This window comes from Anopheles ziemanni, chromosome X, assembly GCF_943734765.1.
Source record: "Anopheles ziemanni chromosome X, idAnoZiCoDA_A2_x.2, whole genome shotgun sequence".
In the NCBI taxonomy this organism is placed as follows: Eukaryota; Metazoa; Arthropoda; class Insecta; order Diptera; family Culicidae; genus Anopheles; species Anopheles ziemanni.
The window spans coordinates 13,549,004-13,575,488 of record NC_080707.1 but is presented as its reverse complement, the minus strand read 5'-3'; the positions used below and the strand labels follow the sequence as shown (position 1 = coordinate 13,575,488).

At 41.5% G+C, this 26,485-nt stretch overlaps 1 protein-coding gene across 1 annotated transcript in view; it reads right to left on the bottom strand.

The window, feature by feature from the left end:
* Positions 1-26,485, bottom strand: part of LOC131291103 (uncharacterized) — a 229,508-nt gene that overhangs the window by 156,176 nt on the left and 46,847 nt on the right. The window contains exons 3-4 of the mRNA XM_058320294.1: positions 11,633-11,892; positions 2,111-2,173 (exon numbers count right to left, since the gene is read on the bottom strand). Of these exons, the coding sequence (XP_058176277.1) occupies positions 2,111-2,173; positions 11,633-11,892 (323 nt within the window). The remainder of the gene's footprint in view (positions 1-2,110; positions 2,174-11,632; positions 11,893-26,485) is intronic.

Sequence of the window (26,485 nt, the reverse complement as noted above, 5' to 3'; positions counted from 1 at the left end):
TGTTTTATTTTGCCATTGTAAACTATATTTTATAAAATATAAGGCATTTTTCCATAACGCTCTCTAGTGTTGCCCCCCCCTGCCTTAGCAAAAGCTAGCCACAGCTAGCTTTTCATAAATGCAATCCAATTACTGCATACGTCAGTAGCATAATGTTTGTCGCGTTCTTTTCCACAAATAGGTTTACATTTTCTCTTTCGCTTTATCACTCCCTTTTTTCCAGCTTTTTATCTTTCTCGTGCTTTCAAGTTGTTTTTTATCTTTTTTCCATCCCTTTTTCTCGTTCTCTCTTGACATTGTCTTCTTAGTTGTTGTGTTTCGGTTGTTAAATCCTTCACTGTAGTTCTTGAAGGGCGCCAGAGCTGGTTGGACACCCCCGAGAGAACCACGAGCAATAGGGAGAAAACCCTTTTAGTTTTGCTTCAGACCCTCCTCTCCTCCCTTCCTTCCTCCCTCCTCGCTCCTAGCATCCATTGGTTTGGCTTTGGTGGGGGGGGGGGGTGTGTTTTTGCTCTCCAACCGGATACGCTTCCGAACAATGACAATTTTCATTACAAACCCCACTCGCTTGGCACCGGGTGTGTGTGTGTGTGTGTGGGTCGAAATGTGAAAAACAGGAAGGAACAGGAGTGATTATTAGAGGGTGGTAAAGAGGAACGGAAAACTAACGCATGTTCACACATCCAAATTGTGACGCCCGGAACTTTTCGCAAAAAACCCGTACGCCTCTTCGAAACGGTTTTCCGGCAAACGGGAGGAAACTCTCACCTACCTACCACCCCCCTCCCCTTCCTTCTTTTTCCTGCAACCCATTCCACGAGCAGTGATTTCACATTTCACCAAGAGATGGGAATCCGCTCGCATGGGGCCTCCGGTTGTTTGGCTGTGGTAGTGGCATTTCCGACAACCCTCGGTAGTTGTTTGCGGTCATTGAGAGCCCGCCTGTTGTGAATACACTTGCGCCAAAACCACCTGCCACGCCGTGGAGTTGTGTGGAAAGTCAAAAAGAAAGCAACGAATGCAAGGATAAAAAAACATGTAATGCAGGGAAGTGTGCGTGCGTATACGTCGGTATGCATATTTTCTGTGAGGGGTGTGGGTGGGAGAGGGGGGGCAGGTGGAGGGTTTCCCCGGAACACTGCAAAAGAATGTGACGACGAATGCGTTTTCTACGGTTTGAAGTGGCTGCCAACACATTCATTGCGTGGAGAGGGGCATTGAAAGGAGAAAGGTAGCAAAGGTGGGGGAGGGGGGGCGGGCAACGATCGACACGGCAGTGAATGATTGCGCAACTACAATTTAGCTGCTGCTGGAATTTGCGCAAAACTATTCCCACAACACCCGGCCGGGATTTGGAGCGGGCCCGTTCCTTTGCTGCGGCCACGTCACGCAACCGATGCTGCGGTTTGCGTCTGCGATGCAATGGGGGAGGGGGTGTGGAGTTCGTGGACCCGTCTGACGGAAAGGCTGAAGCACCATACATCAGCGCTGATGAATGCACATACACTCGAGTGGATCGGATGGTGGAAAAGGAAGGCTGAGGGTAGACGGAAGGGGACTGGGCCAGATCCGGCGCTAGGATACGTGTAGGCTCCCGAAGGCTGTGGTGGTGTTGGTGACCACAGCAAGCACGTTCCCTCGGATGCTGCGAGAGTGCGAGAATTCCTGGAAAATGTCGGCCTGCCCAGGTCCGTTTGGGTTCAGTCTTCAGGGTGCAACGGAGGGCTCTTGAAGGCCTTAAAGGAGGGAAAACGATGGTGGAGGTGCCTCCGAGCTAATCTGGTTGCGATTGTACAGGCCGCTTTCCATTTTGGCGAACACACGCGTTCTACACGCGTTCAGGCGTTCAGACATAGACCGCCACAACACGTCAAGAGAACACGAGGAAAGGACGTTACCGAAACAGGGGGAGCGGTGAGGGCATGAAGAAGACGACACCAAGAGCAGCCTTGAACAGATAAAACACTTGCCAGCACGAGAACCAAACCATATCACACGGAAACCGAGCCCTCCAACCCTCCGGAGCGTCGGTTTTTCCGAGATCTAAGCACGCGATCGGGAAACTCCGAGGAAAACAGGATACGGGAAATACGTAGTCTGTGGTACTTACCCTCGATCGTCCACGACCTCCGCCACTGCCCGAGTAGCCACCGTCGTAGCCACGCTGTGGAAACTGGTTCATCCATTGTCCATCCGACAGTTGTTTGCAAATGGTTGGCCGCACGCGCACAGAGAAAGAGAACAAGAAAACAAATTGCAAACGGTGACATTAGGTGTTAGTTTCGATGTTCGCTTGCTTGGAAGCTGGAAAAACAAATCATTCGGTGTTTCGGTTAAGCTAGAGAAAACTTAAAAAGAACCATCGTTTCCTGTTCATCGGCCGTGCGTTTTTTTTTTCGCTGCACCAGCAAAACACGCACTCACACTCTTTTAAACACACACATACACAACCACACGCACTCAGATGTAAAATATTGCGGCAGCAAATCCACCTGTTCTTAGTGTTTACCATTTTCCTTTAACACATTTACTGCCATGGCTTTCACTTTTGATAGCCAGCTGTCATTAGTTCTAAAAAGTTTTTACACCCATAAATGAATGAAAATGCAACACAAAAACTGAAAAAGTATTGAAAACTAATTCGTTTGGACGCTTCACATATGCTTGGTCTTCGAAAACCCGCCAGTTTGATTATTTTATAAACAACTTTTATCATAAACGATTGTACTAAAAAGGCGTGAAAAATGAAATTTGGTGGCAGAGATAAGAGTTTCGTATATCAATATTGTGTGTGCATGTTTTAACGATATAAGTCAATTTTGTAAATTGCAAGCTTGCCTTGTCGTTTCTATTTGCACTTTAAGCGAAAAGAAACAAATTCACCGTAACTAATGGTTGATTTTATTCCGAAATAAAGCTACTTTTATCCTTTCCTTTATACATGATTCCTTGCTCTGCTATTTTCTTATCGTTTGCCTTCTTTCATAAATAGACAACATTGGTAATGAAATGTTAATGATTGTATAGGTTACAGCATTGTTGTACCTTGAAAGAGAAAAATGCCAAATAAAGCATAACTTATGCATAAGTAATTGTAAAACTATCGTTGAATACGAGAGGCTTCACGAAAACCAAAATCGATGCAATACTTATGTGGTTAGATAAAAACATTGTTCATTAGACTGAAACACATATGAAAAATAGTAACAAAAATTGACCTTGCAGTAAAGAAAACAACGAAAAATTACACTGTGTTCGATATTTTCAAAAAATAGAGCCCAATCACAACAAGTAAGATCAATTCTTCATACATGTTGAATATAAAAAAAAACAAAAGTCACTCATTCACAAACTACAAACTCATATAAAAAAATATCATACAAAAACGACCGCTAAACCATAAATTTGGTTAAATTTGGTTATAAACTTTCTTCATGTTACTAATCTGAAAATGAAACTCTGTTCAAAATGCTCAAAAATTCGTTCTTACTTGCAAAAGGAGCAGAACAACGAAGCAGGTATATGAACTGTATCTAAAACCGGTAAACAGTGCAACCACTTACTGGTACCTGAGGTTTATCTGGTAGGAATGTCGATAACTACTGTAGTTGGGCACAAATACAGTGCGTTCCTGAATGATAATCTTTTGCTTAACGAAAAAAAATCTTTAAATAGCCAAATATTCCATCAAATAGAAGCAAAAGAAGAATAAATATAGAAAGGGTGGTGATTCGTAGCTTTCGTTTAGAGACAGCAGTAAGTTACAATAAGTTTTTGGATTAATTTTTGCTAGAAAAGAGGCCAAAAATCTGAACTACTGTTATTTGCTATAGGGAAAGCTAATTATTTCATTCCAGGCTTACGCTAAATCTTCAGAATCAACCTTCATTCGATAGTAAAATCGGGTTCTTGAAATATATCCATTACACTTGTGCAACAGTTCCGACTCCCATTCCCCGCAAGGGCGGCCTGCTGTGGTTTGGAAACATCACATTCAAATCCAGAACCCCTTTTTCTGATGTCACGATTATATTTGATTCTGTGTTTGCCCATTAAAAAGCTTGTCTGTGATTAGTTTTTGTCCCTCCCTTCTCTTTCTTTTCATTTGTCTAGTCGACGTTTCTGTTCCGTGTTGGTTTTTGTTTTGATTTTCCAGCGCTGCTGACAACCGAGCCTCCATTAGACAACCTGCCAGAACAGGCGATGACTTCAGCTTTGCATTTCGGTGCTTCCCCCGCTGCCGCGTTCGCCACGCTGTTTGTGTTATATATTTTTGTATAGCTCGGTTTCTTTTTTTGTTTGTTTTCATTGCTCGCCAAACCAACCCGACCATTCCCAGCGGGATGCCGTAGCTGCCAGTTACCTGTCAGCGCGGTTGACATCGCCCATCGACAATCGGACAAGTAAGTGCGTTTTTGTTTCATTCCCTTTGTGCTTGGTGGAAGGGGTTTTTGGGGGGGTGGGGCGGGCAACGAATAGTTGTGGAAAACCAGTTTCCCGACTGCTAACCCTTACCTTCCCACCGTTATCAGCCTCTGCATGGCATGAACGATTCTGCCAACTAATCACACGCTCGTGACCAAATTGGTTTTTGGTGGGGAAAAAGAAGCGCAAGAGCAGTGCAACAGTCGGAAAATCCACGATGCGGTGCGATTTTCCGACCTAACTCGGCACACGACAAGCGCGGTGAATGCAGTCGGTTGGTGGATTAAATGTATTCGAACGGTATTTTACTGTAACTTGTTGCGATATGCAACAATTAAAATGGAGTAGCTTGAAAGGGAAAACGAAACATTTCGAGGAGAATGGCATAATGCATTCATCAAGAGAAAATCGAGCGTCCCAGGGAAGTTTAATTGTTTTCCCGGTGTTTTAAATACGAGCAGACAAATTAAACTAAACGCTAGACGCATATAGGAACATAAACAAAAATATCCCTTCAATTTCATTTCCTACAGGTTGACGTAATGACTTGTTTTTTTATTTCAATTAAAATGCATGAAACTAAAAAGCAGCATGCGACAACGTGAAAGTCCGAAATTCATAAACCTTACATTCGGGGGAAAGAAATTGTGTTAATGGAGATTGATGTGATGGGGGGGGGGGGGGGGGGGGGGGGGGGGGGAAGAGGGGGCTGCGAGGTGAGAGGTGAATTGAAAGGCCATGACATGACAGTTTATCACCGGTAGGCTCAAACGGAAAACCACACGTTGCTGAAAGCCAGTGGTGAGCCCTTTGACGCGCGACATTTTTATCATTTATATTAAATCCTTTCCCCACACATCGGCCCCTCGTTTCACTCACCCTTTTTTTCGAAATATTCACAAAACCATCAAAGTCATCAATCAGGGAAGGGCACAATTTTCCACATACAACACACCGGAGTTATAAAACAGCAACAAAACAAAGGCAAAACGGCAAATCTCCATCCACGCACACACATACCGTGGTGGTCACCTGGTGGGAGCTCAATTAAAATAAAATCTAATTCAAAGGACCATTCCCACCCTATTTTGTGCGGTTTGTCTGCTGATTATGTGCAAGTGGAGGGTGGAAAAAAAATACACACACACACGCACTCAAATGGACGGCCATAAAAGTCAACTACGCTTCAATCTGCCCGCGTAGGGTTGGGGTTTAGAGGGGAGGAGTTTGACATTTATCCAGCACGACGACATTTAACCGCGTGCCGAAAGCCTCTAAATGCAGTTCAACACGCGTAGCGTAAACGGAAACAAAAAGTCACAAAACGCTGAATGAAGGATGGTTTGATAATCACCAAAGCCCACACCATTAACTGGCTGGCGGTTAGCTCGGGGAAAAAACACTCAATAGACATAAGAATAAAATTATATCATAATGCGGCCATACAAGCTGCATCCGGTGTAATCTGCAACATGAGGCATTGTTGTACTTGTGCGTGGTAGGTCAGCGAATCGTTTAATTGATGGCACTACGTGGGCTTCAGTAGGTTGAAAATGATCGCACGGATTTGGAGCTTAAGGCTAGTCGTTTTAACATTTTTACTTCAATCCGATTTTAGAAGAGTGTGAGTATTTTTAGTACAAGTATTTTTAATAAATTTTGTTCATAAAACAAATATCGAGGCATGTCTTTAACCAAAATGGCTAAGCTTCCAAAAGCATACATTTTTGCATTTACTTTAGCTTAATTCTTTATTAATCCAATACTATATGAGTTTTGTGGCTACACTTATATTACAATTACTTTAAAAAAGGGTAAACTTTCTTCGGTGAAAGGAGAAAATTTGCAATAAATAGAAGAATTTTTTATGTAAGTAAAGTAGTTTAAGTAAGTAAAGTAGTAGAAAGAGTAATAGTAGAAAGTAAAATTTAAGTAAAAATAAATGCAAGTACTTTACTTGGGTTCCATAAGCATAATTTATTATAATTTCTACAGCATACTACTGTACAAGTGCAATACTATATGATTTTCATGGCAGCTTCAAATAAAAATTGTATTAAAATTATTGTACTAAAATGTGCTAAAACCAGCTTGAACCAGTCAAAGAATCGAAAAATGAAATCACCTGGCCACTTTCTGCCCAAAAACAAAATCAAAGAATAGTTAAATAAAATTTTACTCTTTACGTTCATTGCATTTCTCGCTGGAAGTTTGATTATATGTAAATGTCCAATGCTAACCGCACCGTGGTTTCCGGTTTACAGCTTGCGCGTTTTTTTGCCTCAGCTCTCTACCATTTAGGTCGAGATTTTCCATCATCTTGCATTGGGGTGCGCTTTTACGATACAATGCGAAATGGCGATGCAAACCCTTGCTCCCATTTTGGGAGCACTCTTGCAATGGGCAAACAGTAAGCTCCCGCTGGAATGGCATACCGCCCTTTTGGCCACACGGAGAGAAAGGGAAATGAGGCACGGAGACCATAAAAGTACGACTTTAAAACGAGCTTCTAATTCGAACCGCTCACCGTCCCGGGGAGGCGTGTCAGCAGGGGTGAGTTATTTTCATCTGTCGCAAAGCTCCCCCGAGCCCATCATTCTTACCCTGGGGCTTGACCTGCGGGACATTTTTATCACATGGTGCCCTTCGATCTCGAAGCATGGAAGTGCATGGGATGCGGTTTTATGTTCACTTTTTCCTACGATCACCAAGACAAAGCGTTCCTGGGAAATCTCGGTGTCAAAATAAGAATACCGAAAATTTGTTGGTGACTGAAAGCAGAGACCAATTAACAAATGGATATCCACTAATAATAGTAAAGATAATAAAACAAATTTCCCAAAGCCTACGGCAATAATAGAAACGGGAGAATACGAGTGGTAATGATGAAAGAGAATGTTACCCAGGGCAATTACAGGCCGTTAGAGATGTTTGCTTGGTGTTTCAAAAACCAAAATATAACCATAAAGCAAAAAATTATTTTAAAATATACAAGCTAAAGAGAGAAAGAAAAACCGGAACGAAGAAAGGAAAGACATAATCAGACAAGGATGAATAGATAAAGCGAAACCAGCGAAACTGTATGTAGAAAAGGAAAAAAAGTCAATCAGTAAGCACTGATGCACCCATTTGCTGTATTTCCAATCGCCACTAACAACGCCACCATTGCATGGTATCGGTGATGCTGCACTGTCATCAAAAAACCGCAGATTCACCCTGAAGTGCAGTTGCGCTTCGTGAAGTGCATTTTTGTTGCCCATCAAAATAGTTAAGAACAAAAAAAAACTCAACAAGCTATTCCGACGTATCCTGTACCCTGGAGCTGGGTTGGAGGTGGTTTTATATTTTAAGGTCTTTCGTACTGGAAAAAAAACCATGCATGTGAATGTATGTGTGAGCTTTTTTAAATAGTTTTAACATAACTTACGAACAAAAAATTTGGCACGTTGTGTGCGGAGTTGATAATCCAGAACAAAAAAAAAAACAAAATAAGCGTTCTATAAATTAAAGAATGGTCTTCACCATTCTTTTCTTTTTGGAAGCGCACGTTAAAAAAACAGTGGACGAACCGGATGGCGTCGGTTGGCAAATTCGCAAATAATCACTTCCAGTCAGGAAAAAGCAAAACGTGTAACAAATTCAGCAGCAAAACTTGCAACGCACCGAGAATCACAGGTGAAGGAAGTTACCGAGTAGAAGTGGGGTTGTAAATTCAAATCGAAGGGTTCCGGAAAATATAAATAACCAAAGCCAACAATCGCCTTAAAATTACCAGCACTTGCGCTAGTAATGGGAAACCAACAAGCGCTTTTGTGTGGTTCATGGTATTCAGTTTCAAGTGAGTACGTGTGTGTATATATCGGGGGGTTAGTAGCGGCAAATTTCTTTTCAACTTATCCTTTGACTACCATACTGCTTTAGTAAATTTGTTTAATACAACCATTTATCGATTTGGTTGGAAAATTTATTAAATCAACGCTATTCAAAAACCAAGCAACGGTTAAGCTTCCCAAATATGTTTGTCATTACTTTTGCTTACTTCTGTGTGCACTACTACAAAGTGGTGGGCGTTCCTAGGGTGGTGTAAATGTTTGATGTTAATTCCTGTTGCCACCCGCTTTTTGGGTAACATGGCAGTCAACTTGTTAATTGACATATACATAATAGTTGTCAAGCATCTTTTTCGAATAAATATCGGGCTTCTTTTTTTTTTTGGTACGTTTTGTGAAAATAAAAACTTCCTTCCAAAAAATGAGCAACATAGTATGTATTTGACTACAAAAATATTCATTATATAATGTAAAAAATCACTTTGAACTTCGTTTCGAACGAAACTGAGGCTTAACCATTGTTACTTTTGGCATATTATAAGGCTGATAATGTGTGTGGTCCACCTTTGTTCTTTGATTTTCACGGATGCTGCCATTTGTATAACACTTCATTTGCATCAACTTATTACTGGCAATCCCTTTCATCTTTTCCATAGGCAAGTGGTTTGAATTTTTTAATTACATTAAAAGTAGGTGATTTTTGGTTTCCTATTTAATTTTATTACTATTCTTGCTTTGCTCTTGAACAGTAATTACATTAAAGAGAAAAGGGCACTCGTTAACTTGTGGTTCGAATGTAATTGCTTCACAGTTGCTACCTTCATCCCTTTTCTTTATTACCAGCTACGATGGCAATTTGCGTTTCGCAGGGTCGACCGATTCGTTTACGAATATGATTTAATTAAGCTACCACACTAATTTATCTCAATTCCCGGGCTTTAAAAAAGCTTCCGAAGAGCGAGCGAAATAGAGGTAGAGAGAGAGAAAACTGATAAACTTTCCACCTTTCCATTATGATCGATCGTGCTTTTGCCTTTGCGTTTGCCAAAGTTTTGACCACCCGTGGCGCTCGTTAGCTGCAATGATAAATAATAGATTGTACTCCAGCCCTCCGGCATGCGCTGATAGGGCGTTCGGATTTTCTTCTGGTCACCGCCATTTTGCGCTCCTCGTTCCCTTTCTCCCTCTCTTTTACTCACATGTTTCCCTTTTGCAAGCGGTCGCGCAGTGTATAACAATAACAAAACATGAACACGCCAAAACAAACAAACTAAAAGAAAATAAAACACAACAAAACAAACCGAAAATTCCGCAGGGTGAGAGAGAGAGGAAGAATCCCTCGAGAGTGTGAAAAAATCAATCAAAACTTTTACTCATAAAACCAACCGTAGTGGTTTGGCCCCGTGCTAGTGAAAGGGAAAAAACGGGGCACTAGCGAAGCGAAGCGAGGTAAATCGGGCTATAAAATGGTGGTTCCACACGTTCACGATCCTGTTCGAGCAACGCTTTCACCGAGCGGGATCCATGTGGATCCTGCCTGGCTTCCGGCGATGAGAGAAGGAAGGAAGGGTAAAAAAGGACGAACGAAAAGAGAACCAGAGCGATGGAATGGAAAGAGCAAAAAGCGGGCATGTAGGTTTTCTAACAGAGGCGCCGGATCATACAATCAATTATTGGCTATTTGATCTCCGTCTCGGTCACTTTTCACGCCCCGTTCGCGCGGAGGACGAACAAGATGGCACCGGAACGGCTTCCACATGCATAAAAGCATCCCTCTTTCTCCGGTGTCATCTGTTTTTTACTACCGAGAGACAAGCAACGCGGACACGAGAAATCGAAACCCGACAAATGGGGAAACATAGGACGAGGAAAAGCAGGGGATTAAAAATCGTAACCCACCGGGCGCCTCCATCGCCATTTTCTGCACAGAAGAAAAGCAACACCGGGAGATGAAAGGGAGGGACCGTACTGGTCTGGTGAGAAGATAAAGTTTTCCCTGAAACCCAACATTATGACCAAACACTGCGATATCCATTGGCATGATCAATGGGTCGGTGTAAATGCTTTGTTATGCTCTATTTGTTTCACACGCGCGCGCACACACACCCACACACACACTCGTTGATACAGTATCTGCGTCATCACAATGAGAGATTCAGCTTGCCACTGGCTCGGTGTACATCGTCTAATCGATTGCGGTTCAATTAGTAATCGAAAAATGCAAACGATAATCTCCAAAATGAAATTTTTAAACGTCATCAACGAGTAAGGAGATTAAAAACCTGTTCGTTGATATTTTAATCGATGAAGATTATTTAAAAATTAATAAAACAAACCATCCTTAGTATATTATTATTCTAAAGAAAGTTAAAGATACTCAATTGATATTATCAAACGTGTACAGAAGTATTTACAGTACTGCCAAAGTGGATAACGACGAGTTTTCAAAGTTAATGGACGGTTAGTCACTTTTAGGCTTGTATTCTTCATAAAAACAGAGTGCAATGTTTCAAAACTCTTTAATAAATAAAATGACAGATAGCTCTCTTGTTTCGGCATCGACATTTTTTATACCCTGGTTATTTGTTTTAGATATCTAAACCAAAAAGCTTTCCAGAGTTGCTAGATTAACTAAAATATTGTTATTCAAACATAAGTATTTTTTTTATCGCAAATTTACTCGAAAAGTTGAATGTTTCAGCTGTAGTTGACTCTAGAACTGAAGCGTTTAAGGGTACTGTTGACATCAATTTGAAATTTTCAACTATTTGTTCTTGATATTTTTCCACACATAACCTTATTGTGTGTTCTTTAATGTTATGTAAGTTTTACTGCTGGACTTCTAGCATTTTTAAAGAAATCTCGCTCCAGTCCTGCACCGAATTCTATTTTGAAATGTAATTTTTTCAAAAGAGAGCTTGCGAGTAAACATTCTAGACGGTATGCTTTCCTCGTTGATGAGATCGTGTAGCATTTCGTTGTTCGGTGAATGTTTGTGTAGAATGCCACGATGACATAACCGAATGGCATGATAAGAGGGTGAAAATTTATGGTTCAATTCAAGCGATGCAACGAGATCGAAACGATGCATAAAACTAAGATTGTTGAATGTTAACTAGGTGCGATGGTCCGATCACATGATCCTGTTTGAATGATGGTACGATGCTATGAGTGTACAAAACAAAACACAAAAACTTGAGAAAGCAATAATGTAAGAAGATGCAAAACGAAAAATAGGCAATCCAACTAGAAGCAACGTAAGACTGAACCTGAAACCACTCGAAAGTATAACGCAAGAAAAAGAAACGAGAAAAATGTGAAACACGAACGCAAAAGGGTGACATTTGATGTATGTTATGATAGAAAGGAACACATACCGTCCCACTCGCCTCAACACCACCATAAACAGCACTATTAGCTTCATTATAATAAGATTTACGGGCGCGAGTCCGGTTCGCGTCGGTCGACTCGCGGAAGCGATAGCGTACCTTTGGCTGGTTGACCTCGCGCGTCGAGATGCCCATCTTCTCGTGATGGCGCAGCTGCACGGGATAGATGATCTGGTAGTAGCTGCTACCGATCTTATCCACTAGCTCCTGGTTTTGCTGGTGCTCCTTCAGCAGACGCTCCACTTCACCTGCGGGAGAGAAAAACAAGAGGAAGAGAAAAGGACGGATAAAGAAGAGTTAGTAACGCTCGGGTTGGAAATCGTTCGGTGGGACAATGCTGCAATTAATTATGTTCCCGATTGCTGACATCAAACATGATTTTTCCAATTCTACCCCGGTAAATTTTTCCCGAGAACGGGATGATTCCTGTTGGAACGTAGTTGCGCCAACTCGGGCGAGAATTCAATAGGTTCGCGGTTACCGATTCATGGTTTTTCGCGGAAAACAGCACCAGAGGTTATTTGCCTCGGCCAAATTCTTCGTATTTTGTATTAATTTTAATAATGTCATTACGATAAAAGTGATACTTTTACTGGGGTCGTTGCGGGTCAATAAATGTAAAATGATAATTAACTGAACTTTGCAAACCTATAAGATTTCGTTTACGCTGATTTTATTTTGCAAATGATTTCATGTGAAATTGTCGATAATACTCATCAAAGGGTGGTCGTACTATTTCATTGAATTAATTATCAATACGTGAATCAATAAATATGACTTAAACACGTTGACTGCCAAGCGTTTTTAGCACATTTTTTAGTACAATCCTTTTAAATAAAGTTTGTTAGTAAAGTTTGTCAAACCGACGGTTTTCTAAGGCTAAGCAAAGTACGTAGTTAGCTTTCCAAAGAACTTGTTATTTATCTTACTTTGGTTTTCATGGTGTATTTTCATTTATTTATGGGCCAAAAACTTTTCAGAACTGATTTCTGCTGTCACCCACATTACATTAAACTACCATTATAGCTAGAACTTGAATAAGTGAATGTATTACTTTAGTTTTAATCAAGTGATGCTCGGTCTCGATGTATAAATTAGAATGTTTCAATTTCAAGAAGGAAAGTTTCATCGAAACAGGGAATGTTAACAGACGCATCGAGGAAGTTTGCGATTGATTAGGGAAGCAAGCTTTCATCAGTGTGTAATCTAATGGATAGAAAATTTGAAGGTACAAGTTTTAATGGAAATGAAAGATGAGTAAAAATACACAGATAATAAATTACTTTTCTAGTGTGAACATAACGGCGTGGATCAAATCAAAGTAAATAAACAAAGTAAAACTATCGAAGACTTTTGTGAGGTTGACAACTCGCTCCCCTAATCGGTTGCAAAGCTCTCTGTTTGGTATGCACGTTGACCCTGAGCTGTCTGACACAATCCCCTATATGATTGCTAAGGTCGCTCTATCGGTTAAAAATATTCCTTTCGCTTTTGAAATGTTATTTCTACCAATTAAATATTCCATTAAATAGATCGTAACCCTGTATGGGTAGCCTGATTAATCTAAATCATAGAAATTGACAATGACGCTGGTGTTGAGCCATGTTATGAGTAAAAGGGTCGTTGAGAAACACTTTTTTACTCCGGGTTTTCATCATATTTCGGGTATTCCTTTTGGAATCAAGTAGATAAACCGATCCATTCAACGACTTCAAACATTTTAAATAAGATTAAACTAATTTATTTTTATTTTTTTTATTTATTTATTATTTTTTAATGATCACCTGTTTAGTTCCTTGAAAAAACATTATAAGCTCAACATTTAAATACACATACCAAGAAAAGATATAGATACATATTTGGAGGTTTTACTTAAGTTTTCCCGGGATTTATTGATTTGGTGAATTATGAGTTTCGAAAAAACTGGATTTATTCATCGATTTGAATCGATATTTGTGGCGCCATTTTAGGACCGCCCTTTAGTGACGATGACCGCCTTCGATTGGGCCACATCGATTTATGTTCACACAGTTATGAGGCTGAGTAGCTGCGCGGGTCAAGAAATAAAGTTCAAATAAACCCATTACAAGCAAAGCAAACGGCTATAACTGGACGGTCTTCTGTTCGGGTTTGCGTAAAGCGGACGTTCAGTGGGGGAGAAGAGCAGACGTGAGACAAACACTTAATCATGGTCTATTCCAGCCGTCCTTGGGGGAAAATAAATTTGGCAATTTTGGAGCAAAATGTCTGCCTCGCAGGGAGAAAGGGCGAGATAAAAGGCTATCGTTTATCTTACACACCGATATCGAAACGCGAAAAACAAAATACCTACCAAGTTAAACGCAAACACATATTCACACACACACACACACACATTCTGCGCACCTAATCAGCCTCGTGAAACTTTTGAACTGTGTGCCGTTTTCCGAGCGTTACTTTGTTGGTTTGTTTTGCTTCGGTTTCGGTTTTCCTGTTTGTTCCTCGCCGCTAGATCTTCCCGGGTTTCTTACTGCCGTATAAAATTCTTTTCCCATCTCCAACGTCTTGGCAACGTCTTGCCAACGTCTTGCTGGTATGTTTTTCTCACGTTTGATGTCGCCTTGGGTGGGTTTTTGCGTTTCGCGAAAAATTGTCAATTTTTCTCGCGCCTTTTTATGTGTGCGTGTATATCAAGCGTGATTGTTGGTGGGCGAAAGGAAGGTTCGTTGCTTTACAAGACGTGTACGACAACGTTGCTGACAGCGTGGTTTCCGTACAGCAGCAAAAAAAACATTGAAACGAACAACGTGTTCGTCAAACCGTTCCCGACCCACGCCCGTGCTGACTCGCCTACTGGCGATGAGTTGCCGATGTGGAGGAAGTTCAATCCACCGAGGTTCCGAGAGCTGATTGACGAAATTTGACAAGTTGTGCGTTTTATTTTTTTTTTCATCAGCGACCGAAACGAGGATCGGAAAACGCGTGGTTGTTTATTCATGTGCGTAAGTTTGGAAACAAATCGGTTTTGGTTCCACTCCGGTGACGATGCGCGGCGGAAAAAAAAATGTGGTTGCAAAAATTGGCCGTACGTACGACGGTTTTCCATCCGCCACCGATTTTCCTCAGATGGTTGACATTTTCAAGGTTCACTTCGGACGCTACCGGATACCGGATGGGGTTGAGAAACTGCGCCAAAAGACAAACCCATCGATGATCTACCTATCCGGATGTACGGGAAAAAATATGACAAAAGGTTGAGAGTGTTCCGAGTTCTAGAGTTGCGAAAGAATCGTAAATTTCGCCCGCCTCACCGAGCAAGGATGATAAAATCATCCACCGGTAAACAACGGTCCTCGAAAATCCACACCAAGGATCTTGCGAACCTCCCCCGCAGGATACCCCCAAAGGAACCGAATAGCCCACGTGCTGGCAATAAATAACGGCTCGAGCTACTCCCTTGCTCGCCCGCTCTTTCTTCTTAATCGCGGGCTTGTGAGATAAATCTTGTGTTTCCCAAGGATGGGAGGGTCGCAGAGTTGCTAAGCTACAGGCACCAGAGTCCAGCTACTTACTTCCTGGCTGAGGAGGAGGAGTCGCCCGAACACACAAGGTCGATAAAGATTACATCGTAATAGATGTTAGATTTAACAGCGCTCATACATCTGAAGGGGCTTAGCTATTGTGAATGTGTATTTTAGTTACCTATAATATCGTTTTAGAAACCGAAAATTTCACCCATTATTATTCGAATGGCAATAACCCTATGATTTTATTGAAGTAAATAAGTCTTCCTCATGAATGTTTTCTGAGCTGTATCTACTCTTGCTAAATCGTTAATATTATATTGCCTCTTGTATCCATTCAAATTTTATAGTGTACCTTTCACGATCGTTACACTTATTTCAGAAATACAAATCTACTCACTAGATTATTATTATTTTGAAAAATCGTTGTTATAAACGTTTAACCTAGAATAATTAGGTTGATGCTTTCCTCAAAATAAAAAAAAACATCCAAAAACCATTGATTGCTAGCACCAACATCACCTTAATATCAGCTTCTTTGTTACATCAACTCTTGTCAAAAGAATTGCAAAATATTTGAACCATCAGAATGAACTTCGTTTCGTTCGAAAGCTCTAAATAGTTCGATCAACTATTTAGATTAGTTACCGCAAAAATTTAAAGTTTACATTTGTCTCCTAGTTTTCATCACTTGTCATAATGTTTTTCCGTACGTTGTGTTTTTGTCGCTTGAAATAATGTTTTTGCATGACTTTAAAACGCTTCTCTATTCTTCGTTGTTTTTTTTACCCTAACTCGGGGGCGTTCTGTCACACTCTTCTGTCTGTCCAGCTAATACCACCCGTTTTGATGAACCGCCCTGACTACGGTATGTGATTGGAAGATTTTTTAACCGTTTTTTCGTGGAACTAGGGCCCTGCATCAAGGAAAGTGTTTGATATTCACGTCGGTTTTGAAGGAAAATGGTCATCTCCATGCATCGTATCGGCCAATTTTAGGAAAAAATCTAGCAACGTTATTATCATCACATAATTGTCAAAACAGTTAAACAACTACGTTATTCGCTTTAACTCCTTCACAGTCCTGACAAGTCGAGAAAATTAGAAAAAAATTTAACACACTGTTCTTTTTACATGTTTGTATAGTTGTTGGTCTAAAACCGAAGAACAAACTATATTTTCCTAAAACATGTAAGGATTTCATTAATTACAAATGTTGGTCAGTTTGTAAGTAATTTTGTTCTACCATTTGTGTGATTTGGGACTGTGATCAGCAGAAATTTGGCAATTATAAGCAAAAATGTTGTTTAATTGCTTAATTTAGTATAAAATAAATTTATAAAAGTTTGCAAACACATAAAAATGTCTTTTCAAAGCTAGTGCACTAAAAATAAACGTTGCTAAACGAAAGTAAAAACAAAAAGGGCGACAAAAAAAACTCAAAGGAGTAATAGTCAAGAGGTTAATGCTACCACTTCAGACTATAGGGAATTGAGCACCATGACATTATATACCAGCACATTATATACCTTAAACAGCGTGTTTTCTAGAGAAATAATGAACATTTTACCACGGTTTTTGTTGATTTTCTTGTTCCGTACAGTTGATGAGCACTATTATTGGATTGACGTCATAAAATACTATTTCAGTCTAAGAATTGCTCAAGTAACACTTTCCTATCACCTGCACCATTGAGGCTTAGTTTTATATCAGAACCTAGGTACAGCATCGCGATGTCTTGGATTAGGTTTCTCTGCAGTTTACTAACTTCCGCTCCAGAATGGTCCCCGGGTCGACTTATGGCAATACGATGTTGAAAGGGGCCACATTTTTCGGATGACCAGCAAAGGTTGCTCGTACGGGTTTTTCGAAAAGCGAAGCGGAACGCGTGCCCTCCGTAAACAACGAGGTTCACCTCATGGTACACCTTGCGAAGAGACGAGACGCCCATAATACTGAATCACCCGTAATCCCTTCGGAAATGGTGCCAGGTCGGAGATCCTTCAGGAATCCCGAAACTGCCCGAGACCCGGAGCTAATGTCTCGGACCGTACGTTGACATCGTCCGCCCGTACCGAAGGGGTTCCAGAGGGGAGGGGGGGAAGAAGCATTAAGTCAAGCCGAAAAATAAAATCAATTTATTTTCAACACTGTGAACTTGGCCCAACCGAAGTGCCGTAGAGCGATGCCCCGAACCCCGGGTTCGTTCGATGTTGTCGTTAAAATCGTTTCGACCTACACCCGGTCCAGGTGTCCAGGACCGAGAGACAATGGCGGGAATCCCTTGCGCGAGGGGGTGCGGGAAAGCACAACACCCTGTCCTGCGGATGTGTAAGTCGTTTTTATGGATGAGTTTTGTGCCGGCCACAAAACAATCTTCAAATTCCCCTCTATCTCTCGAAAAAGGTGGTCGGATAAGTTCACTACCGTGAGAGGTGGAGAAGGAACGAGGTGCGAGGGGGAGAGATATGTGAAAAGACGCCAGGAATATAAAATCCTTTCGACTGTGCAAAACCCTCGCCGTTGGGGATATTGATGAGATGATCATGTTCGTCAATCAATTCGTTTGTAGCCGTAAACCCCGACTCAAACCGTCCCCGGGTTCAACGTTGGGGGGGGGGATGAGCTCCGGGTGCGGTCGGAAAAGGCGTTGCGTGTGCAGTGAAGAGGCAGAAAGGCGGGAGCGCTGGGATCCCAAACAAGATTTCCAAATGGTGGCGCGTCGGTGTTGAGGCTGTATTTTCGTCCGCTCGCATAAGGATCTGACCACCCTTTTTCAATTTCATTTTTGGGCAATCCAATACCTCAGCCCTCCCCCTCCCCCACCTTCCCTCTTCCCTTGCAGAAGGAATTCGATGGCTTTGTTTTGTATCTGCCCAGTTCAACTCCCTGTTTTTGTTTTTTGCTAGTACGAGTTTCGGTTGTTGTCCCCAACTCTCGGGCCAGCAACAACCGAAGCACGCAAATTGTTTTCCAGCGCAAGGACTGCAAACCGATTTGCACAGTTTTTTTTTTGTTTTAGGGTCAGGGTTGGCTGAAGGGGAAGGTATTTCCGTGCTGTCCAATAATCGAATTCCCTTCCGACGAGGCGGGACCGGATTATGGTGCGGCGTGGTTTATCGAGCCGAACCCGATTGCTATTTACTCCTGAGGGATGTTTATGTGCTCGGGTGCCTTATCCAGTCGCACCAAAAACAACCCCAACTGAACCCTGGAGGTGGTTCCAAGGGGAGTAAGTGTGGTGCGCAGGTGCTCAAAATTGAATCAAAGAGTGGTAAATGCAACCGACATTCGCTATGTTCTTAATTGAGACGAGAACTAGGTAGACTAGAGAGAATAAACATAATAACCATTACATTTGGTATAGTGGTAACTAAATGGTAACTAAATGTACATTTTAATTTATGTAAGGTGTTACAAATAAACTTTCTACTAAGAGAATGTTGTAAAACGAATCAATAGTTATATGAATTCATTCAGATTTCCTGTAATTAATAATACAAACAAGTGAAATAAAAAAATGTATGAAGTAATGGATATGTTCACACGCGTTCACAAATCAATCATGTGACAATTTTATCCAAATTAACAGCTAATAGAAAACCCAAAGAGCATAGATTATTGAACTTTAATTTCTAAAGTGAGTTTCTTATCATATCACGTTGAGTCACACACTGTAGTCTACTACTTAATTAACGTCAACTTGATAAAGCCGATGAAAACGATTGCTACTTTCACCTATCGTTGATTGTCAAACGCTTTGTGAACCTCTTGTTCCAGCACTTGTAAATGTCATTTCGATGACAAGGTGTCATTAACGAAAATCCAAGTTGGCTAATTATGGTGCTGTTCTGCTACTTTAGGTTTTGACAGCTTCTAAATGCAATCCATGCAATGTAGTGCATTTATTATTCCCAAAAAAATCAATTGTTTTGCTGTTGTATTGTGTTTAAGATTTGTTTTGTACATATTTGATTCTCTTTTATTCTTTTCAGGGGTTATCGAGTGGATTTGAAGTGGGTTTAGGTGTTTTGTTACCATGCTTTAGAAAGTTGCGTTCTGTGTTTTGAGAAGTAGTCTTTTCAGTGCAATGCAACTATGCAAAGGTAGAAAGGTACCAACCAATAAAAATTGCAATAATTGAGCTTTAGATTTAGATTAAAAAAGATAAGATGAAAATAAGTATTAATGTATTGGAAGAAATACAAATGCAATCTATATCCTTTAAAACTTAAATGAAATAGAACAAAATAAAACAAAAGGAAGTACCTAATGTTGCAAATAGAATAGAAATGAAATAAAATAATAAGTGCCTGGTTCTACGTAAACGGTTACCATGGCTAATAAAAGTGAAGTGTAAAACCTTGGTTAACCAGGCATAAAGTATAGCCAGAAACCATCCCGGCGAGACTTCGCACGAGATGCAAACTAATTGAATTCAAACGTTCCTGCTCCCGACTGCATCGCAAATGAGTGTGTGTATGTATGTATGTATGTGTGTTTGGTGGTAATAATACAGCAATAAAGTGGACACTCGCTTCTTAGCGCACCACTAGATCAGACGAAGAGGTGTTTTTTTGCGAGGACGGGCAGGACTTAGTTCCACCAAACCACAAATAGACAACCTTCGTCCACCGAGTGTTGACTCCACTCCTAGCTCGCTTGGAGCTGCCGCGAGCCACCGGGAGCGTTTGGACGGTTCTGCGTGCCTTATTAGTCTCGCTCCCGGCGATGGCGAAAAACAAGGGGACCGAGCGATAAACTTTTCTGCACCGGGATTAGCACAAAGATTAACAGCATCTTTTCCCCCGCGCGCGCACACACACACACACACTTGGCAAAGGGGCTCCTTGGTGCAGTGCATGTAACAAATAGCTCTCTGCTGGAGCCACCACAAGCCTCTCGTACGGGATAAAACCCTGATGGGAAACTTTACAGACTCTCGGGCTTGGTAGCAGTGTCAACGTGCGTTGCTTCTCTCTACCCTCGTAACCAAGGTTGGTAACCAGGGGCTACGTCGGGCACGCGAAGTTTCGCCTTCGCTTCCCTCTCCTACAGTTTCGTCCGTTTCCTTCTTCCGGGACTCGTGTCTGCTGTCACGTTTGTCACTTCAAATTATGTACCATTTTTCCGCCGTTTTGGCCGGGGATTTTTCGGTGCCCTATCCCACCTGTTTCTCCTCGGTGGGCGGCCATTTTGTGCTACTCCAGGGCTCATCCTGGCTGTTCATTAGGAAATGCGGCTGCTAGCGGATGTGCGCTTGTGGCAAAAGTCCCAAAGCAGCAGCTCGTCGCAGTCACATCGCTTGGCCGAACGCAAAAAAAAAGAAGAAGTCAAGCTGCTGAAGAGCTCCACTGGGTAGGTTTTTTGTGTCTGGTCTTTTTTATCCTCCTTCTTGTTTTTCTTTGTAAGCAGTACGTTAAATAATGAGGCCCAGCTTGTCCTTTTTTTTCTCCAAAGGCAATTTGTGAAACCGAGTTCCGACTCGTGTCGCACAAAATTCTTTCTCGCCTTGCAAGGGTTGAGCATGGGGCTGGGCCGTCATTGATATTTTATTGCTTACAGGCCCCCGGAGGCTAGTTAACGTGCGGAGGCCTCGTGTTGGGGCCTCCTCAGCGCACTCGAGTATGTCCAAGCGTCAGACCCCCTCGGCAGCGAAGGGAGTGGTGGAGAGAACGAATATAGGTGACAACTGTTCAGCTGTTGCGGGCTTCGGGGGAGGGGGGTATGCGGCCCCAGAGGGCAAGTTAAAAACGTAATCTATGGATGTTGGATGGCGTTTATCCAACCCCGTGTTCGACACGGTTTCCAATGCCGCAATTCTGGAGGTCCACATCGATGGTCGGAGCTCCAGATGGAAACCGGGCTGAAAAGTCCAAAAATCGAACAAGAAAACCTGGACATTCTCAGAACCTGGAACTACCGCTTTCCCCGGGGGCCCAATCAACAACCTGTGCGTTTTGATTACTTATGTTAACGGACTGGTGTTGGCGCAAATCGTACCCGCCACGCTTTGTGCATCCAGCGAACGGACTAATGACCTACAAGTAGCGTACTAATGGAGCTGTAAGGCTGGTCACCACCCGCTTGAGCTGTCACAGGAGCGTACTACACAATGGGCAACTTGTATGAAACCAACGGTCATAATTATTTTCGCGTTTTGATACTTTTCAGCTTCACTAAATAATTAATTTATCGATATCTTAAAATATGTCTGCGCCTTAAGTTATGAAATATGCAGATATATGTTTGTTTATATTTCGATACTAGCTTGAAGCCCCAGTGATTCTCGGAAAAGAACTGGAGGAAAGAAGAAAATGTGTTTTTAACTATTTTATTTGGGAGTTGTATTTTCACGCTTGTTCTAAAGTTATGCTCTGACTCTTTCCAACAAAACTTTGTTTCCCACACTTCCAGGAAGTACCGGTCGACATGCTGTACATAACTATCTATTTTATAATATATAGTTGTTTTAAGAGGTATAAGCAAATAGTTACAATTATGACATATTTAAAAAGCTTGATATTCATAAAAACCCCGGAATTGCTACGATTATTTATTGTTCTAAGTGAAAATTATCAAAAAATGCAGACAATTTTTGACTTATGTAACAAAAATAAAGATTTTGTCTGGTCTTATAATGTACTGTTTTATGTTAAGCACTTTAGAGTTATTTGATGTTCGTATTGTTTATGTTAGCAACCCTGAGCTACAATTTGAAGTAAGCAAAGTTAAGATAATCATATTTCATAACAGTAATCGAACCAATCTTCAACAACAACTGATGTACTTAAAATGAATGTGTGAAATGTTTCAGAAGTAGCGGCTCAGTATTGGTTTGCAGTGTACACTAAACTCCATACGAAAAGAAAAACAAAAATATATAATAGATGATTAAATAAGATGCTATAAGCTACTCTTTCAATGTATGACAATGTTGGTCATAAATAAATAAATTTAAAAAAAACAAAGAGTAAAAAAATGAGTAACTTAATAAATGAATAAAGAAATTAACAAATGAAGAAATGAATCAAAAAAGTTATAAATAAACAAAAAATTAAATGAATTAATTAATACATAAGCCATCGACATTTTTCGTCGTTCATAATTGTATATTGTGTCAAAAAAGTATCTTACAATAAAGTATCTATTCTGAGTTGTTCTAATATGATGATTTTCTTGTCCGCGTACAAGTACTGTTGAATGTTTCCCTTTATTTAATCGACTGCTTTGACAATTTTTTGACTGTGTCATGATAACATTTGGTTTTTCTTTTTAACAACTCAGTTTGTATTTAAACATTCAAATGATGTATAATACAATATGATTATAGTTTGAATACTTTCAAAGCGATCGCCATCAAACAATCCAAGATTCGTTCTTTTTCAGGGTCCATTTGTCATAACACTTTAAACTTTGACAGATAGTTTCTCAAAATCTAGTTGTCCTAGGAGACTAAAATTTCGATCGGTCTTAGTTAACTTGTTAATTTTAAGGAAATGTCAGTGAAATGTTTATAGTGCTGACTCATTACCGCTCTTTCCTCATTGTAGTGGTGCCTTCCTGGAAAGTCTCCGAAACCGTCGGACACAACCCTTAGCATCATCCATCAGTTGATCAGAAAGAGACTCAAAAAAGGAATTAAAAAACCTCCGCCCGTTCGTTGTTTCCGTGATGCGAGGCACGTCCACACAGCCATACATCCTCCCCCCCCCCCCCCCCCCCCCCCCCTCCACCAAACGCTGACGTGCGGAGCGCGCCTTTGCGCCAGAAACCACGGAAATTATCCAGTAATTAAATTAGCAATAAACTTAATGAAAATAAATGGAAACGGAAATTAAATTTCAATTCAAATTTGAATAAAATTATAATTTGAAACTTAGCGCGCGGACGCGCTCTCTCTCTCGACGGGCATGGCTTTCCCGCGGCTGTTTGGCTTCGGCCCCCTTTCCGTCAGACCGGGCCCGTGACAGGGGGGTCAAGTACCTATTGTTTGTTTCGGTCTGTGGCGCTCGAAAATCATCCGGAAGTTCCGGAGATCTGGTTCACCGGCAATGAAGAAGAGATGCGATGAGGGATGAGTATTTTCGATTATGTTTGTAGATAAATATGGGTGATTTTTTAATAAGAGGAACACAACATACACATTGCATATGCTTAGCCCCGAAGTGACTGCGCGGTTTCGATGGCCTCGATTTGTTTTTTGCTTCGCCTTAGCTGCGCTAAATTGCTCGCAATTACAAACCGTTCGTCTTTGTTAGCGCGCGTTTCGGAAAATGTTTTTCAAACGACTGCTTTGCGTGGAGCTAACCATCACCAGGCCGGCTGGTATTAAGGGGACAACCGCCGGATGGATGCTGGAAAATCGATTTTCCTACCATCGCACCGGGGTTTCGTGAATTACCTCCTCCCGGAATGCCAGATAGCCGGAACCAACCCCGGAGGACACTCCTGCTCCGAGGTTTGTGGGGTTTTTCCTTTTTTTCCTGTGTGTGTGTGTGTGTGTGTGTGTGTGTGTGTGTGTGCGGCTGGCCATTTGTGGATTGAAGAGAGGACCGTGGGTAATGGGCAATAATTAGAGCTATCATCATTACGACTATTATCAGAAGAGAGATCGGGCGGATATAAAAAAAACACGGCCACACGCACACACACACACACGTGATCGGAGCATTATGCTGCCAAACCGACAGAGGTTTGACGATGCTATTACAATGATATAGTGGTGCACTGCGTGGTGCTTTTGCTCCTCTTTATTGTTTTCCATTATTGGCGCAGGTCATTGTTAAAAAAGGAGGTGGTGTGCACGTAAATAAAATAAATAAAAGTAAAATTGGAGCTACGCTGAGCTAGCTGCTGTTCCGAGGACACTTTTTTCCAACCCCGGTAACACCAACGAAAACGGAAGGAAAATCAATTCGATTACCCCGGCAATGTAAAGTTCGTCCCGCGAGCAATCGGAAAATTCCCGATGACCGGATGGGCCAGCTACTTCGCGAAAATTTGCCGAACAAACCGAAACGCACACTACCGAGCACAACCACACTAGCCCCGCTCGACCAGACAACGACCACGAGTTTCGGAAAGTCAATCAACCCGACGCTAACGACGTCGGTGGCTTTCGTTTCCAGCTTCAGCGCCCACCAACGCCCCCGGGGTTTTCCGCAAAGGCATCCGGAAAAATCGGCGGCCAACCCCCACGTCCCCCACCCCACGGTGTGGAATGCGTGAGTTAACGCGTGGGTTTACTCAAAACGCAACCTCTCCCGCCCGTTTGCGTAATGGATATTAATAATTAATCACAGCAATTACGTTTTCAATTACTAATCACTTGAATTGCCGCCTTACTAACCCCTCCCCTTTCGGCACCAACCTTCACTTCGGGGGTTACGCGAACTCGTTAGATCGTTGATCCACCTCCGCGCACACTTTCCCCGGCTCAAAAGCTTTGAAGCTAATTTTTTCCTCGGCCTTTTCACCCGGGGTTTGTCAATCCCATCCAATGGAGCATTCAGTGATAAAATAATAATACATTCTCGTATTTTGTTATAATAAGCGACAGTGTTTTTTTGTGTATTTGTATAAACGCTTCATATTTATTCCTCGAAGCAGAGGTGATACTGCCGTAACACGTTGCGTACCAAGCGTATTTACCACACTTTTTAGTACAATCTTTTTAATTAAAACTTGTTTATAATATTTGTTATACCGATGGTTTTCGAAGGCCAAGCAAAAACTTAGCTTCCCAAACAACTAATTTTTAATCTAACTGTTTATGTTGCATTTTCATTTATTTATGGGTCAAAAACATTTAAGAACTAATTACTGCTGTCACCCTTATTTGGGTGACGCGGTACGGAACGTTTTAACACGTTGACTGCCATATCACCCAATAGTGGATGATAGTTCTAAAAAGTTCGAAAAAGTGTTTTTGTCCATAAATAAATGAAAATGCAATATAAACATTTTAGTAATATTTTATGTCAATTCTTTGAGAAGCTAAGTTTTTGCTTAGCCTTCAAAAATCGTTGGTTTAATAAATGTGTTAAGCAAATTTTATTAAAAAAGATGGTTCTAAAAATGTGTGCTAAAAACGCTGGGCAGTCAACGTGTTAAAATGTATTGTACTAAAACAGTGAGCTAAAAACGCTTGGAAGTCAACGTGTTAAGGGTTCAGGTTCTCTTCCATCCTACAAAGGGTACACAGCTGCAAGGTGTTTGGTATTTGAGATACCTCTTGGGTGTGTTGCAGAGTTGGTAGTAGTTTTTGTCATAAAATACTTGAAGATACTATAAGGACTCTTTAGTAAAGTGATATTCATGATAAAATTAAGGAGAATTTATTGTCATTGACATTATTTCAAAGAATTCACCTTCTGTCGCAGTTAAACTCTACCTTTTTTTTCGTCTCTACCTTCTTTTCGCAGTTCACTTACGCTTGGGTTTTTTCCCCGTTTCGTTTTCCCCAACGAGCTTTCTGTTTCCATGCAATTGCACCGCTAATGGCTTAATGAGTCGTGAGCGAGCGGCCGCATAAACGATCGTTCTGTTGCCTGCTCGCTTGTTTATTAAATAGTCCCGTCACGAATGTTTTGTATAATTTATATACATGTACCAGATTGCATTCTACTCGGTTGCGGCTGCATCGTTAATTAGAAATGGTAATCCCAACGAGTTGTCTGATGTAACTTTTGAACTTTTATGTTTGACGTGGTTTAGGAACGGTGGATTAGAAAAGGAAAGAAATTGAATTGAAAAATGGTTCTATCCGTTTTCAGAGGTGAAGGTTACCCTCTGGTGACGCATTGCACACTCCTTTCGGTAAATTGATTTACACAAAAGAAGGGCTTTTCTTTTTCCCGGCTGCGGTGATTTAGTGAAAAAGCTCGAGCATTTGCCCGAACGTTGCAACGAAACATCATCGATCTAATTTAACCCTCTATTAGCCAGACGGCTGGCTATGCTGCAATCCAGAGCTGCCTCCTCAACGCCACTGTTACCCTTCAAAAAACCCAGAACCCGCACCTGCCTTTCCCAGCTTAGTTGAAGCACATCGATTTTCTCCGTTTTTCCGCCCCGTTTTTTCTTGCCTTTGCCGGGCGAGCGCACTCATTACCTATTCCGGGCAGGCAATCGCTCTCAACGGCGTGTGCGAACGTGACATGAATTGCCTTCAAACGAGTGAGCATTAGATGCCCGCTTCTGCGTTTAGTTTTGCCCTTTCCCCCCAAATGTCTGATTATTTTGCTTTAGCCAGTGAAGCATTTAATACATTCCGAGAGCGGAAATCCTTAGCGCCCGGGCGCTATTTGATTACTTTCCTCCCTCTTTTCCTCGAG